At 46.2% G+C, this 17,167-nt stretch overlaps 3 protein-coding genes across 3 annotated transcripts in view; 2 read left to right on the top strand and 1 right to left on the bottom strand.

Annotated features, from left to right (window-relative positions):
* Nucleotides 1-17,167, top strand: part of LOC144483022 (uncharacterized) — a 1,062,789-nt gene that overhangs the window by 863,307 nt on the left and 182,315 nt on the right. The gene's annotated exons all lie outside the window — the stretch shown is intronic.
* Nucleotides 1-17,167, top strand: part of LOC144483007 (uncharacterized) — a 72,898-nt gene that overhangs the window by 11,004 nt on the left and 44,727 nt on the right. The window contains 1 exon segment of the mRNA XM_078201832.1: nt 6,433-7,161. Coding sequence (XP_078057958.1) covers nt 6,433-7,161 — 729 coding nt within the window.
* LOC144483011 (uncharacterized) lies at nt 493-12,831 on the bottom strand. The gene is made up of 3 exons (XM_078201836.1): nt 11,995-12,831; nt 2,807-2,822; nt 493-1,800 (listed from the first exon to the last, which is right to left on the bottom strand). The coding sequence occupies exons 1-3, from the start codon at nt 12,795-12,797 to the stop codon at nt 685-687; spliced, it is 1,935 nt and encodes a 644-aa protein (XP_078057962.1). The 5' UTR covers nt 12,798-12,831; the 3' UTR covers nt 493-684.

Genomic DNA, 17,167 nt, shown 5'->3' with positions numbered 1-17,167 from the left:
TCCCAAGGTGAGTTATTCCAATTCCTTTATTGTCCAGGACAAGATATTTACAATATCTTTAAAACAGAAATTAAACATTCCCATTTGATTTCAGGTGTTAACATATTCTGTTAGTTTGTTCTTTATTGTGGGATGTCAGGCTGGGGTTGTTCCCCTTGGAGCAAAGGAGGTTGAGGGGAGATTTGATAGAGGTGACAAGATTCTGACAGGTTTAGATAAGGTGGACAAAGAAAAGCTGTTCCCATTAGCTGATGGGACAAGGACGAGGGGGGACACAGATTTATGGTTTTGAGTCAGAGATGCAGGGGGGGATGTGAGGAAGAATATTTTGGTGCAGCGAATGGTAATGACCTGAAACTCGCTGCCTACGAGGGTGGAGGAAGTGGAGACAATAAACAATTACAAAGGAATTTGGATGGGCATTTGAGGGGGTTTCAAACAAATATAGTGACTCTTAACTTCCTAACACCCTGTCACTCTGTGATCCTTGTGAAATTTGAAACCAGGTATTCGCAACAAGACTCAAAGAGCATCAGCCCACTGGAGGCAAAGTCGTGAGACCAGCCAGTCCAGCAGAAAGAAACCCTCCGACCCTCCCCATTGACCAACTGTGAGAATGAACAAAATGCAGTCCTGGATGTAATTGAGAGCAGAAACAATAACAGCAGAATCCAACCCCTGGAATCACTCGTGAACTCGTTGGTGTCTCAGCAGCTGGGATGAAACTCTGAATCCCTTCCCACACTGAGAGCAGGTGAATGGTCTCTCCCCAGTGTGAACTCGCTGGTGTATCTGCAGGCTGGATAATCGAGTAAATCCCTTCCAACATTGAGAGCAGGTGAACGGTCTCTCCCCAGTGTGAACTCGCTGGTGTCTCAACAGGCTGGATGACTGAGTGAATCCCTTCCCACACTGAAGGCAGGTGAATGGCCTCTCCCCAGTATGGACTCGCTGGTGTGTCCGCAGCTGGGATAATCGAGTGAATCCCTTCCCACATCGAGAGCAAGTGAACGGTCTCTCCCCAGTGTGAACTCGCTGGTGAGTCAGCAGGCTGGATGACTGAGTGAATCCCTTCCCACATTGAGAGCAGGTGAATGGCCTCTCCCCAGTGTGAACCCGCTGGTGCATCTGCAGCTGGGATGACTGAGTGAATCCATCCCCACATTGAGAGCAGGTGAATGGCCTCTCCCCAGTGTGAACTCGCTGATGTATCTGCAGTTGGGATGACTGAGTGAATCCCTTCCCACAGTGAGAGCAGGTGAATGGCTTCTCCCCAGTGTGAACTCGCTGGTGTCTCCGCAGGTGGGATGAGTGACTGAAACCCTTCCCACAGTGAGAGCAGGTGAATGGTCTCTCCCCAGTGTGAACTCGCTGGTGTGTCAGCAGGTTGAATGACCGAGTGAATCCCTTCCCACACTGAGAGCAGGTGAATGGCTTCTCCCCAGTGTGAACTCGCTGGTGTCTCCGCAGGTGGGATGAGTGAGTGAAACCCTTCCCACAGTGAGAGCAGGTGAATGGCCTCTCTCCAGTGTGAACTCGCTGGTGTATCCACAGGTGGGATGACTGAGTGAATCCCTTCCCACACTGAGAGCAGGTGAATGGCCTCTCCCCAGTGTGAACTCGCTGGTGTCTCTGAAGGTGGGATGACTGAGTGAATCCCTCCCCACATTGAGAGCAGGTGAACGGCCTCTCTCCAGTGTGAACTCGCTGGTGTCTCTGCAGGCTGGATGACCGAGTGAATCCCTTCCCACACTGAGAGCAGGTGAACGGTCTCTCCCCAGTGTGAACTCGCTGGTGTGACTGCAGGCTGAATGACTGAGTGAATCCCTCCCCACACTGAGAGCAGGTGAATGGTCTCTCCCCAGTGTGGTTGTGCCGATGAGCTTCCAGCAGAGATGGGGCTCTGTATCCCTTCCCACAGTCCCCACATTTCCATGTTTTCTCCATGGTGCAGGTGTCCTTGCCTCTCTCTTGGGTGGACAATCAGTTGAAGCCTCGTCCACACACAGAACACGGGTACCGTCTCTCCCTGCTGTGAATGGTGTGATATTTATTCAGGCTGTGTAACTGGTTAAAGCTCTTTAGTCAGTGCACTGGAAGACTGTCACTCGAGTGTGGCAGTGTGTTGGTGCTTTTCCAGTCACACTGATGTTTGAAATCTTTTCAAATCAACAGACCGGACAATCATTTCCCCTTCCAGATTCAAAGGCCGATGATATTCAGCTCCCATGGAATATGACTCTGTCAGATCGAGACGTGACGTTTGAGATTTTTGCCTGTGATTCCTCGTTCGAAGTCCTGTGAAATGAGTTTGCAAAAGTCATCACAGTCAGTATAGGATAGAAATTCAGAGCAGACAATTCTAGTTTCTATGGAACATTCTTTCCTACTTCATTCCAAAAAGTTGTAAATCTCCATCCATATCTGTGGATTCTATTTAAAAATGAAAGTGGATGGGCACTTGAAGGAAATAAACTTTCAGGAGAATGGGGATAGAGAGTGGGAATGGGACTGGAATGTTATACAGAGAGTCAGCATGGACTCGAGTTTCCGAATGGATTCCTTCTGTGCTATAATGGCTTTATGACTGGAAATGTATAACATCGCTACAGCATTATATTACAATGCAAGAAATAATAATAAAAGTATTTTATTACAGAAACATAAATAATATATCTAATCTGGGTACCATATAACAACACTAGACATATCTCTGTCCTATATAAACGTAAATGTCAGCCATCTCCTGGGGAAAGCTGCCCTTTAATTGTGAACATTAGAAAAAAGACCATCCTTTTAGACAGACAAATAAATGTGTCAAGCTGAGGGATCAAAGGATGTTTACCAGGCTGATTCAGGGAATGGCAGGACTGATGTATGAGGAGAGACTGACTCGGTTAGGATGGTTTTCGTTGGAGTTCAGATGAATGAGGGGGGAATCTCAAAGAGACTTATAAAATTCTTACAGATCTAGACAGGATAGATGCAGGGAGGATGTTTCTGATGGTGGAGGAGTCCAGAACCAAGGGTCACAGTCTGAGGATTCAGGGTAGACCATTTAGGACAGAGGTGAGGAGACATTTCTTCACCCAAAGAGTGGTGAGCCTGTGGAATTCATGACCACAGGAAGTAATTGATGCCAAAACATTGAATGTATTCAAAAGCGGCTAGATATAGCACTTGGGGCGAATGGGATCAAAGGTTATGGGGAGAAAGCAGGATTAGACTATTGAGTTGCTTGATCATCCATGATCTTAATGAATGGCAGAGCAGGCTCGAAGGGCCAAATGGCTTCCTCCTGCTCCTATCGTCTATGTTTCTCTTAAATTTCTTTAAGAGAGAGAGAGAGACCTGGGCCAACCTTTCCTGAGTCTGCACTCTCCCTGGATTCACTTCCTTTCCCTTCAGTTGTTGCAATTCTCCAATTACCCCCAGAATGAGAAAAGAAAGTGTTTTACTCACAGATGTTGGCCTCTTTTAGGTTGAGACTGAAGGAAGTTTGAGTCTGTCTGAAGCTCAATCTTCATTCACACAAAGCCCGCGCTCTGATTGGCTGGAGGACCACGGTCTTTCCGGTCCTCCAAGTCTTCCCATTGGCCAGAGCTGGTGAGCCGAAGTGAATCAGAAGTGCGCATGTGCGGATTTTGGGGGAATGCGCATGTGCGGGTGTGGGGCGGGGCCCGGGACACAGCTGGCGCTCTGACCATTGTCTGTCCGGGTCTTCCAGCCTTTCCCATTGGACAACAGCTCAGCGCGGCTGGAGGGCAAAGTCCCGCCCACCCCCACGTGGGGCTCCGCCCCTCATTGTCTGTCTGCGTGGGAGTGACCAATGGGAACTCTGGAGGATCGGCAGTACTCGGGTCCTCCAGCCAATCAGAGCTCCCCTATTGTCTGAATGCGGAAGTTGCACAATGAGCTTGTTCAGCTGCTCACTCCTGCCCAGCAAAGCTGCTGCTCTCTCTGAATGAAGATTGAGCTTCAGACAGGCTCAAACTTCCTTCTGTCTTCAACATCTGTGAGTAAAACACTTTCTTTTCTCCCCCTTTCCATTTATTTTCTCATTCTGGGGGAAATTGTTGACTTGCAGCAACTGATCATGAGAAATAGAAGCAGGAGCGGCCACCAGGCCCTTGAAGCCTGTCCCGCCATTCAATCCGATCATAGCTGACTGATGCTGGTTTCAACTCCTTTACTGTGCCATTTCCCCACAGCCCTCTATTCCCCGATCTATCAAATATGTATCCACCTCCACTTTAAATACTTCTAACGATCCAGCCTCCACCACCCTTTGGGGCGGGGAATTCCAGAGCTTCATCATCCTCTGTGAGAAGAAATTTCTGCACACCTCAGTTTTAAATGACTGACCCTTTATTTTGTTTGAGACTCTCCCACTCGTGACAATATGTCACCAGCTACCCTGTCAAGCCCCCTCAGGATCTTATATGTTTCAATAACTCCTTTGTCTTGAAAACCTCAAGGAAACCAGACCTTGACAATTTACTCCCTCTTGATAGGACAACCCTCCTATCCCAGGAATTAGCCTGGTGAATTTCCCTTGGACTATGTCCAATATTACTATATCCTTGTTTAGGTAAGGGGATCAAAACTGTATGCATTATCCCCGGTGAGGCATCACCAACACACTGTACAGTTGCAACAAAACCTCCCTGTTTTTAAACTCCAACCCCTTTGCAATAAAAGCCAAAATGCCATTTTCCTCCTTAACTCGTGTGGGACCTGCCTGCTTGCTTTTTGTGATTCATGCACAAGAATACCAAGATCCCTCTGTACTTCGCTCACCGGCAGCCTCTCTCCATTTAGATAATCTCCCTGTTGATTCCTCCTACTGAAATACATGACCTCACACTTCCCCACTTTAAACTCCATTTGCCAGGTTTAGAAGACAGAGGGGTGACTTTATTGCATCTTCCCCAACTCTCGACTTATCTTTCCCGGCCCTATCCCTGTAGCCCTACATTTTTACCCCACTAATCTACCTAATCTACATCTATTGGGACACAAAGGGGCAATTTAGCACGGCCAATCAATCTAACCCGCACATCTTTGGACTGTGGGAAGAACCTGGAGCACTCAAAAATCCACACAGACATGGCGAGAATGCGCATACTCCACACAGACTGTCACCCAAGGCCGGGATTGAACCTGGGTCCCTGGCACTGTGAAGCAGCAGTGCTAACCACTGTGCTGCCATGGCGCCATATCTAAATAAACTACAGATTTCTCGCGATCTACCCTCCTTCTTATATCCTCAAACAATTCAAGCAAATTTGTCAAACATAATTTATCTTTCTTAGAACCATGTTGACGAGGTTTGATTATATTCAGCTTTCCTCAATGATTAGCTATTTGCTCTTTGATTATTGACTCCAGCATCTTGCCAATAATAGATGTTAAATTAACTGGCCTATAGTTCTCTGCCTTCTGCCTTTCTCCCTTTTTGACCAAGGTAGTCACATTGACCGATTGCCAATCTTCTGATACTCTCCCGGAATCTAGCAAGTTACAAAAAATTTAAACAAAATTCTCCACTATCTCTTCAGCAACCTCCATTAAAAAGCTAGCGTGCAGTTCATTGGGTCCTGGTGACTTGTCCGCCCTTAGTCACTGAAGGGAAAGGAAGTGAGTCCAGTCTATATAATCCATACATTTTTGGTCCAGTCATATATACATATATCTGTCTGGCAGCCTGCATGGAGATTTCCAGCTCTATGTGTCCAGGACAGGAAGCAGTGAGCATGGATCTGCCAATCAGCGCCTTCAGGAGAATTGGGAGGGTGAATATTAGATACAGCAGAGTGAGAATGGAGGGAGAGTGTGTGGGATGGAGATTCACAGCTTTTGGGGAATGAGAGAGAAAAGAATGTTCCTTAGAAACTTGATTTGTCTGTTCGGAATTTCTATCCTGTACTGACACTGATGACTTTTGTAAATTCCTTTTACAGCATATCAGAAGGTGAGAATTTACAGACAGAAATCTCAAACCAAACGTCACATCAACATCTGACAGAATCACTCAATTCATCGGGACCTCAATATCACTGACCTTTGAATCTAGAAGGGGAAATGTTTCTCTGTTCTGTCAGCTTCTGAAGATTTTAAGCATGTGTGTGACTGGAAAAGCACCAAGACACACACACACACCTGAGTGAGAGTGTTCCAGTGCACTGAGTGTGGAAAGAGCTTTAACCAGTTACACAGCCTGAAAATACATCGCAGCATTCACAGCGGGGAGAGATTGTACCCATGGTCAGTGTGAGATTTAACTGATTGTTTAAACTACAGAGTCACAAGGACCCAAACCATGGGGAAACCGTGGAAATGTGGGGACTGTGGGAAGGGATACATGTGCCCATCTCGGCTGGAAATTCATCGACGCAGTCACACTGGGGAGAGGCCCTTCAGCTGCTGTGTGTGTGGAAAGGGATTCACTCAGTCATCTGAACTGCGGACACACCAACTCGTTCACACTGGGGAGAGGCCATTCACCTGCTGCGTGTGTGGGAAGGGATTCACTCAGTCATCCAGCCTGCAGAAACACCAGCGAGTTCACACTGGGAAGAAGCCATTCACCTGCTGCGTGTGTGGGAAGAAATTCAGTCAGTTATCCAACCAGCAGAGACACCAGCGAGTTCACACTGGGGAGAGACCATTCACCTGCCCTGTGTGTGGGAAGGGATTCCGTCAGTTATCCACCCTGCGGACACACCAGCGAGTTCACACTGGGGAGAGGCCATTCACCTGCACTGTGTGTGGGAAGGGATTCACTCAATTATCCACCCTGCAGTAACACCAGCGAGTTCATACCGGAGAGAGGCCGTTCACCTGCCCTCAGTGTGAGAAAGGATTCACCAACTCTTCCAGCCTGCAGACACACCAGCGAGTTCACACTGGGGAGAGACCATTCACCTGCTCTGTGTGTGAGAAGGGATTCACTAACTCATCCAGCCTGCGGACACACCAGCGAGTTCATACCGGAGAGAGGCCATTCACCTGCCCGAACTGTGAGAAGGGATTCACTAACTCATCCAGCCTGCGGACACACCAGCGAGTTCACACTGGGGAGAGACCATTCACCTGCTCTCAGTGTGGGAAGGGATTCAGAGTTTCGTCCCAGCTGCTGAGACACCAGCAAATTCACGAGTGATTCCAGAGGTTGGATTCTGCTGTTATTGTTTCTGCTCTCAATTACACCCAGGACTGCATTTTGTTCATTCTCACAGTTGGTCAATGGGGAGGGTCGGAGGGTTTCTTTCTGCTGGACTGGTCGGTCTCACGATTTTGCCTCCAGTGGCTGGTGCTCGGTAGTTAAGAGATATTTAGTCAGTATTTCTGTTTGAAAGCCCCCCAAATGCTCATCCAATTTCCTTTGTAATTGTTTATTGTCTCCACTTCCTCCACCCTCGTAGGCAGCGAGTTCCAGGTCATTACCATTCGCTGCATCAAAATATTCTTCCTCACATCGCCCCCCCTCCCCGCCCCTCCACCCCCCATCCCACATATCTGAACCAAAATCTGCACCCCCTTCGTCCTTGTCCCATCAGCTAATGGGAACAGCTTTTCTTTGTCCACCTTATCTAAACCTGTCAGAATCTTGTCCACCTCTATCAAATCTCCCCTCAACCTCCTTTGCTCCAAGGGGAACAACCCCAGCCTGACATTGACAATAAAGAACAAACTAACAGAATGTGTTAATACCTGAAATTAAATAGGAATGTTTAATTTCTGTTTTAAAGATATTGTGATTATACTTTCCTGGACAATAAAGAAATTGCAATAACTCACCTTGGGTGTGGTTGAATGGAATATATCAATCTGATATCCACCAACAGTGAGTGAAAGTCTGGAATGTGTAGCTGGAAATCCCTCCCTAACAGCACTGTGGGTGTACCGACACCTCCGGCATTGTAGCAGTTCAGGAAGGCAGTGTTGGCGCTGATTGTGGCCGAGGCAGCTACATACAGCCACATATTCTGTTATAATTGAAGGACTGCAGATTAAATGTGAGGCATTATGGGACTGGACTATCTTGACCACATTCCTGTGACTGCTCAGTTTCTGCAATCATGAACCATTAAAGCTGCTTAGCAGGGCCCCAACAGAGGACCTGGTGAGAATATTTACTCAGAATGAGTTAGAATTAAACTTATTCCAGGACCGGCTGGTGTTCAGCGGCTGAGATTCCCGAATCTGTAAAAAGGGGGTCTGACCAATCAACACACGATGATAGGTAGTTGGTTCAAAGCGTTCCCAGGCATTATTTGAATTATTTTATCATTTATTTATGACCTGATAGTTGGTGAAGTGACAGTATACTCCAAGTAGCACTGGATTGAAAAGCGGACGTCTGAGAGTAGATTCTAATGGTTATAATCCTACCCAAGCATGGCCCGTGAAAAACCAGAGCTCGAGTGGGGACCGGACAGGTCTCTTACCTGACATTTGGAAACTAACAGTAAGAAACTTATCAATACAATGATAAGAGAATAGAGCCAATGTTTTGAGTCTGGATTACACTTCAGAAGAGCTCTTATGGAGGGTCATCTAGACTCGAAACATTGACTCTATTCTCTCTCCACAGATGCTGTCAAACCTGCTGAGATTTTCCAGCATTTTCTGTTTTTGTTTCAGATTCCAGAATCCGCAGTATTTCACTTTTATGATAAAATGATTAGTTCTGATTGGAATCCCCACGACCCTCCCGCAAAACAGAGGGAGTGGTGGCAAAGGGAGAAAAAGGATAAGGATGATAAAGTCTGTGTTCTGATTCTCATGTAGAACTAACAAAATGAGTGAATCAGTTTATAAAGAACAGAAGTTACCCATCCCTAACAAAAACTGATCAAATTAAAATTATTCGGTTGAGGAAGAAAACAAAAAGAATAATAGGTGAAGTTTAAAATTAAGATTGTTTTGTTGTTAGAGAAGATTTTTAAAATTATGTAAAGTGATGTAATTGTGTGCCAAGTTTTTTCTGCTCACTCCCCACCCCTTTAGGTTCTGTAGAAAAGTTAACCCTTTCGGCAGACAGTTCATTTGTTTTTAAATCGCCCAGAAACTTGTCTATTTTGCTTTATAATTGAGGAATAATGGGAACCAGTTAAATGTGGAAATTTTAAGCATAGCCACCAAGACCATATTCACTTGTGGTGTGACCCCGAGTCAGGAACAGTTTCAGAGTCAGCAACCATTACTGAGAACATGGCAGAGGGTCATGCTGCTGTGGATGTTCACCAGGAAATGGTTCCAGCTTTGCCAGTTGACTCTGCTGTGGGAGTGGAAGAGGAATGTTCATTTACAGATTCTCAAACTACCTCTTCACCTCCCATTCCAGAAACACCATTACAAGATTTGCCAGTGGTATTGTACAGGTCGCAATGAAACCACAAAGCTCCTGACAGACTTCCGTATTGTTAAAGACATTACTTTGTTGTGTTTCTGTCCTAATGGGGGATTGAAATTTAAGGGGAGAAGTGTTACAGAGTGTTCTTCTCAACCTCTCTCCCTTCTGAGCACGTGTGGGCTTTGGGTGGGGTTTCAGTCTGCAAGTCCAGGCTGGTTCCAATGCTCCTGTTTCCTTTTGTTTGCCAATGATTTTTAAACTTTGTTATTTATTTATATGAAGAACATCGTGCTTTTAACAACACGTTTGACTACCTTATCTGTGACTGAAGTTCCCACAATTGTAAAGCAGGAGATTAGTTAAATGGACAGTCTGAATTGAGAGACAATTAAAGAATAAATGATTAATTAATACAGATGTTAGAAAGGCTGGAAATGTAAATTTGAACACAAAAGTTTATAACTTTCAGAATTATAAACATTAAGAACGGTAAAAATGTTGTGGGGGTTATACGATGTTCCCTTCTGAGGACAACAGACTAAAAAAAAACAGACAACAAGACTTGTTAGCGTGGCGCTGTGCCACAGGTTCGCACTGCTGCCTCACAGTGCCAGGGACCTGGGTTCGATTCCTGGCTTGGCTGACTATGCGGAGTCTGCACGTTCTCCCCGTGTCTGCGTGGGTTTCCTCCGGGTGCTCCTGTTTGTTCCCACACTCCAAAAGACGTGTGGGTTAGGTGGATTGGCCATGTTAAATTCTCAATCAGTGTATCCGATCAGACGCCAGAGTGTGGCAACTAAGGGATTTTCACAGTAACTTCATTGCAGTGTTAATGTCAGCCTACTTGTGACACTAATAAATAAACTTTAATACTTTGTTAACCTTGACTGGAGGGAATGAATCAGCTCCTGATCAAGATGTCTCAACATTGAATGACTGATGTTAACCAATTATTGGTCAACACTCAGGCAACCCCACTAAGAGATATCGTTTGAGAGAAAGAATTGTCTTAAAATTCAGACAATGTGTGCAACTCGCTAAAAACCAAACCAGTTTCATTATTGACAAGTCATAGACCAATTGGCTAATTCCCAACAATTGGCTGAGCTGGGCTTTCTACATTTTGAAAGTATAAAAAAGGGGATTCGAGAAACCAATTTGGCAAAAGTTTTTAAAAGTTCAAGGTTTTTTAAAGTTTATTTATTAGTGTCACACATTCACACTGCAATGAAGTTACTCTGAAAATCCCCCAGTCGCCACACTCTGGCGCCTGTTCGGGTAAACTGAGGGAGAATTTAGCATGCTCAATGTATAACCAGCAAGTCCTTCGGTCTGTGGGAGAAAACCCACAGAGGGGGAATGTGCAGACTCTGTACAGACAGTGACCCAAGGTGGAACTCAAACCCGGGTCTCTGGCGCTGTGAGGCAGCAGTGGGAACCACTGTGTCCTACAGAAATGTGTTGGGAGCTGTTGATTTTACAAGTTATCCGTGTTTTCAGAGCCACCACTTCATGTCCTGGTCTGAGAGGGATGGAGGGAAGTTAAAGTTAAGCTTTCTCCTTTACTGTTGATCGATACTTTGCTTTTTTATCTTTCTGACTTGTTACATTTTTAATGGTGAATAAACTTTCTGAATTCACCATTTAAAGTGTTCTTTCTTGCCATATGGTTAAGTCACTGGAACCTGGGTGAGTTATGATTAGGGAGGTTGTTGTAAACAAGTGAACCCCATAAATCTGAGTTCAAACAATTCAAAATTCTTACATATGGAATGCAATCCTTTATTCTGAGAGAAATTGAACATTGAAGTAAAGATGTTCTGCTTCAGTTATACAGGGTGTTGCTGAAACTGCATCTTGACTAGTGGCTGCAGTTTTTGTCTCCTATTAATCAAAGGATCGTAGAATCCCTACAGTACAGACAGAGGCCGTTCTGTCCATCGAGTCTGTACCAAACACCATCCCATCCAGGCCCTATTCCCATAACCACATGCATTTACTCCAGCCAGTCCGCCTGACACTAAAGGTCAATTTATCATGGCCAATCAACCTAACCCACACATCTTTGGACTGTGGGAGGAAACCGGAGCACCCGGAGGAAACCCACGCAGAGAATGTGCAAACTCCACACAGACAGTGACCCGGGCTGGAATTGAACCTGGGTCCCTGGTGTTATGATGCAGCAGTGCTAACCACTGTGCTGCCGTGCTGTCCCATTTTATAAATACCATGGAAGCAGTTCAGAGGAGGTTTACTAGATTGATTCCCAATCCAGTAGTGTGAAATATTAACACTGTTTCTCTCTCCATAAATGTTGCCAGACCTAATGCATTTTTGCAGTTCTTTCTGTATTTATTTCAGATCTACCTGTAGCGGTAGGAAAAATATTTATTATCCAGGATAAATAAATGTCCTTCATCAGCTTTTGTGGATCATTTCAGTGGAAATGTGCTCTCCCAGGCTCAAAGAAGCAAAGTCGTGAGACCGGCCAGTCCAGCAGAAAGAAACCCTCCGACCCTCCCCATTGACCAACTGTCAGAATGAACATGGTTCAGTCCTGGATGTGATTAATAGCAGCATCCAACCCCTGTCATCATTTGTGAACTCGCTGGTGTCTCCGCAGGCTGGATGACTGAGTGAATCCCTTCCCACACAAACAGCAGGTGAACGGTCTCTCCCCAGTGTGAACTCGCTGGTGCTCCCGCAGGCTGGATGATGTTCTAAATCTCTTTGTGCAGTGAGAGCAGCTGAACGGTCTCTCCTCAGTGTGAATGCGCTGGTGGATAAGCAGATCCCGAGAACTTTTGAAACCACTGCCACAGTCAGAGCATTTAAAGGGTCTCTCCTGGGTGTGAGTGAGATTGTGACTCAGCAGGCTGGATGAATGAGTGAATCCCTTCCCACACACAGAGCAGGTGAACGGTCTCTCCCTGGTGTGAATTCGCTGGTGCTCCCGCAGGTGGGATGATGTTCTAAATGTCTTTGTGCAGTGAGAGCAGCTGAACGGTCTCTCCCCAGTGTGAATCCGCTGGTGGATCATCAGTTCCCGAGAGCTTTTGAAACTACTTCCACAGTCAGAGCATTTAAAGGGTTTCTCATTGCTGTGAGTGACTTTGTGTTTCGACAGGTTGGATAACTGCATAAATCCTTTCCCACACACCAAGCAGATGAATGGTCTCTCTCCAGTGTGAACGCGCTGGTGTCTCTGCAGATCGGGTAAATGAGCGAATCCGTTCCCACACTCAAAGCAGATGAACGCTCTTTCTCCAGTGTGAACCAGCCGATGTCGCTGCAGATGATATAACCGAGTGAATCCCTTCCCACACACAGAACAGGTGTACGGCTTCTCTCCAGTGTGAATACGTCGATGAATTTGCAGCTCAGAGGGGGTTTTGCAACCCTTCCCACAGTCCCCACATTTCCACGGTTTCTCCATGTTGCAGGTGTCCTTGTGTTGCTCCAGGTTTGACCAGCAGTTGAAGTCTCACACAGAACAAGATTATAGTGCCCTGCTGTGATGGTGCAATATTTTTTCAGGCTGTGGAACTGGGAGGCTCTTTCCACAGTCACTGCATGGGAAAATCTCAGTTGATTTTGTGTGTGTGTCTGTGTGTGTGTCTGTGTCTGTGTCTGTGTCTGTGTGTGTGTGTGTGTGTGTGTATGTGTGTGTCAGTCCTGTTCCAGTCACACTGATGTTTAAAGACTGCGAAAGCCGACAGAACAGAGAAACATTTCTCCTTCTGGATTCAAAGACCGAAGATATTCAGGTCCCGATGAATTGAGTGACTCTGTCAGATGTTGATGTGATGTTTGGTTTGAGATTTCTGTCTGTAAAATCCTCAACTTCTGATATCCTGTAAAAGGAGTTTACAAAGGTTATCACTGTCAGTACAGGATAGAAATTCAGAACTGACAATTCGAGTTTCCATGGAACATTATTTCCACTCTCATTCCCCAAGAGCTGCAAATCTCCATCCCACACACTCTCCTCCATTCTCACTCTGCTGTATCTAATATTCACCCTCCCAATTCTCCTGTAGGTGCTGATTGACAGATCCATGCTCACTGCATCCTGTCCTGGACAGAGAGAGCTGGAAATCTCCATGCAGGCTGCCAGACAGATATATGTCCATCTGACTGGACTAACAATGTGTGGAACATACCGACTGGATTCACTTCCTTTCCCTTCAGTTGCTGCAAGTCCCCAATTTCCCCCAGAATGAGAAAAGAAATGGAAAGGGGGAGAAAATAAAGTGTTTTACCCACAGATGTTGGCCTCTTTTAAGGCCAAACCAAATAAACAAACTCAAGTTAAATCAGGACAAAGTAAAAGGGGCAGCTCCCCAAAAGGAGGGGGAACAGCCCGAACAAAAATCAAAGTACAAAGGAAACTTAAAAACATCAAATCAAAGTGTGATTATTAGGGTCGATAACGCACCCCAACACCTGCAGTGCCCAACGGGGGCGGAAGGCGTCAACCGCGCCCATGGACACCGCATGTTCCCTCTCCAGGGACACCTGGCCGTGAACATAACCGCAGTAGAGGGGCAGACAGTCAGGGCGGACGGCCCCCTCGATCGCCCGCTGCCTGGACCGATAAATGGCACGCTTCGCCAGGCCCAGGAGCAGGTTCACGAGGAAGTCGCCATCCTGACCCACCCCTTTCTGCGTGGGTTTCCTCCAGGTGGTCCGGTTTCCTCCCACGGTCCAAAGATGTGCAGGTTAAGTTGATTGGCCATGCTAAAACAAATTGCCACTTAGTGTCCTGGGATGCATAAATTCGAAGGATTAGCAGGTAAAATATGTAGAGATATGGGGGTAGGGCCTGGGTGGGATTGTGGTCGGTGCAGGCTCGATGGGCCGAATGGCCTTTCTGTGCTGTAGGGTTTCTATGATTCTATTGTCCCTCTGAAGACAGAGGTTCTGAACCAGCCCCTGAAACCACGCCCATTGTGACCCACCATCGACAGCAGCGCATGCGCTCTCCTTCCCCGCTGAAACAAGATGGCGGACGATAACCGGGGCCTGTTCCCGGGATAAAAGCCTGGGAGCTGTAAACCCGGGACCTGCAGGGTCTATTCGGGCCGTGCGGCCTACAGCGGGTGTTTGTGAAGCCAGAGCTCCCTCCCTACCCCGACTCCCGGCTCCATTTCTCCCGCAGCCCCACCGACTCACCCGTTGAAAAAAGCATCTCCCGCATTCATGGGGCTCTGGGCAAAGTGACACTGCGCACGCTCCAGATATAGCACCGCGCCTGCGCAATAGGCTCCTGTGGAATGAATAGGACACTTTCACACCCGCAGGGGCACCTGGGAATTAATGGCGTCATTGTCAATCAAAGACAATAATAGAAAATTATCTTGTGCAATTAAGATCAATTAATTTTTAAAAATGCATTCCTCGGAATTTGTGCGCTGCCATTCTCTATTTCTAAAATTAATTTAAACCAGTGCTCTCCTGTGGGAATACCCCGAGTTTTAAAAACTTTTCCCACTGGTTTCCTCTCCTCTCTCTGCTCTCTTGAAGGTGCTCATACTGGTTGGGTAAGTCCCACAGAGACTGGTTTCTTGCACTTTGTTTCTCCTGATGCTGACTATTCTGTTTTATGGAATGATACATCACAGATGGAAACCACTTGGCACATCCTGCCCAGTCAGGCTGTCTTTAAGATTTGTCCAATTAATCCCACAGCCCTGCTGGCAGAGTGAGAACGATATCTATATGTACTGCAGCAATGCAGGAGGTGAATGGAAAATGTTTTCCAGTTGCATACCTCTCAGACACACTCACCCCTAGAAAGATAAATTGGCCCTGTGTACTAAGAACAAAGAAAATTGCAGCACAGGAACTGGCCGTTCGGCCCTCCAAGCCTGCACCGACCATACTGCCCGACTTAACTAAAACCCACTACCCTCCCAGGGACCATATCCCTCTATTCTCATCTCATTCATGTACTTGTCAAGACGTCGCTTAAAAGTCAAGACCGTATCTGCTTCCACTACCTCCCCCGGCAATGAATACCAGGCACCCACCACTCTCTGTGTAAAACATCTGCCTCGTACATCTCTTTTAAACTTTACCCCTCGCACCTTAAACCTATTCCCCACAGTAATTGACTCTTCCACCCTGGGAAAAAGCTTCTGACAATCCACTCTTTCCATGCCTCTCATAATCTTGAAGACTTCTATCAGGTCTCCCCTCAACCTCCATCGCTCAAGTGAGAACAAACCAAGTTTCTCCAACCTCTCCTCAAAGCTAATGCCCTCCATACCAGGCAACATCCTGGTAAATCTTTTCTGGACCCTCTCCAAAGCCTTCCTTCTGGTAGTGTGGCGACCAGAATTGAACACTATATTCCAAGTGCGGCCTAACTAAGGTTCTATAAAGCTGCAACATGGCTTGCCAATTTTAAACTCAATGCCCCAGCCGATGAAGGTAAGCATGCCGTATACCTTCTTGATGACCTTCTCCATCTGCATTGCCACTTTCAGTAATCTGTGTACCTGTACACCCAGATCCCTCTGCCTATCAATATTGTTAAAGGTTCTGCCATTTACTGTATATTTCCTATCTGTATAAGACCTTCCAAACTGCATTACCTCACATTTGTCCGGATTAAACTCCATCTGTCATCTCTCCACCCAAGTCTCCAACTGGCCTATATCCTGCTGTATCCTCTGATGGTCCTCATCACTATCCGCAAATCCACCAACCTTTGTGTCGTCCGCAAACGTACCTATCAATCCAGTTACATTTTCCTCCAAATCATTTATACATATTATATATATCCTGTGTGAATTCGCTGTTGTGTCCAAAGACTGGATGGCCCAGCAAAATCCTTCCCACACAAGGAGCAGGTGAACAATCTCTCCCCAGTGTGAACTCGCTGATGTGCACTGAGGTTGGATGAACATGAGAACCCCTTTCCACAGGTGGAGCAGCTGAACGGCCTCTCCTCAGTGTGAATTTGCTGGTGTAACAGCAGGTGGGATAGTGAATCCTTTCCCAAACACAGAACAGATGGCCTCTCTCCAGTGTGACTGAGTCTATGGTTTTCCAGCAAGTACAGATAATTGAATCCTTTATCACAATCATCACATTTCCATGGTTTCTCCATTTTCCCAGCCCCATTGTGACCGTGTCGATGGGTTTCCAACCGGGATGGATAATTGAATCCTTTACCACAATCCTCACATTTCCACGGTTTGTCCATGGTGCTGGTGTCCTTCTGTCTCTCCAGGTTGGATGATTAGTTGAAGCCTCATCCACATACAGACCATGGTGTGATGTTTTTCAGGCTATGTAACTGGTTAAAGCTCTATCCACAGTCAGTTCACTGGAGCACTCTCACTTGGGTGTATGTGTGTGTCTCAGTTCTTTTTCTGTCACATTGAATTTCGAAATTTTCTTCCACTGACAAAACAGGGAACGATTTATCCCTCCACTGTCAAAAGCAATCATATTTAGGTCATGATGAATCGAATGGCTCTGTCAGACTTTGATGTGAAGTTTAGTTTGAGTTTCCTGTCTGTGAATCTTCCTCTTCTAGTTCCCTGCACAAAGAGTTTTAAAAAACTGCTTCAGAACAGACAATTTCAGTTTCCACGAAACATTTCTCTGTCTCATTTATCTTGAGCTGTAATCCCCATCCCACACACTCTCTCTTGTCCCTGAGCTGAAATCAATCTCATTGCCCCATCTCCACTCTGAGCCCAGCTCCCTCTCCCTCCAGCTGGATTCAGTCCTGCAGGCCATGTGCAGATTGAGAGTACAATCAAGGAGTCAATTATTTTCCGTCCAAGTCAG

This window comes from Mustelus asterias, unplaced genomic scaffold (assembly GCF_964213995.1).
Source record: "Mustelus asterias unplaced genomic scaffold, sMusAst1.hap1.1 HAP1_SCAFFOLD_44, whole genome shotgun sequence".
Classification (NCBI taxonomy): domain Eukaryota; kingdom Metazoa; phylum Chordata; class Chondrichthyes; order Carcharhiniformes; family Triakidae; genus Mustelus; species Mustelus asterias.
Note: the sequence above shows the minus strand (reverse complement) of the source record. Positions and strands in the feature narration are given on the sequence as shown.

Excerpts from the sequence above, each read along its gene's own strand:
- LOC144483011 (XM_078201836.1), bottom strand. The coding sequence starts at position 12,797 with ATGGAGAAACCGTGGAAATGTGGGGACTGTGGGAAGGGTTGCAAAACC.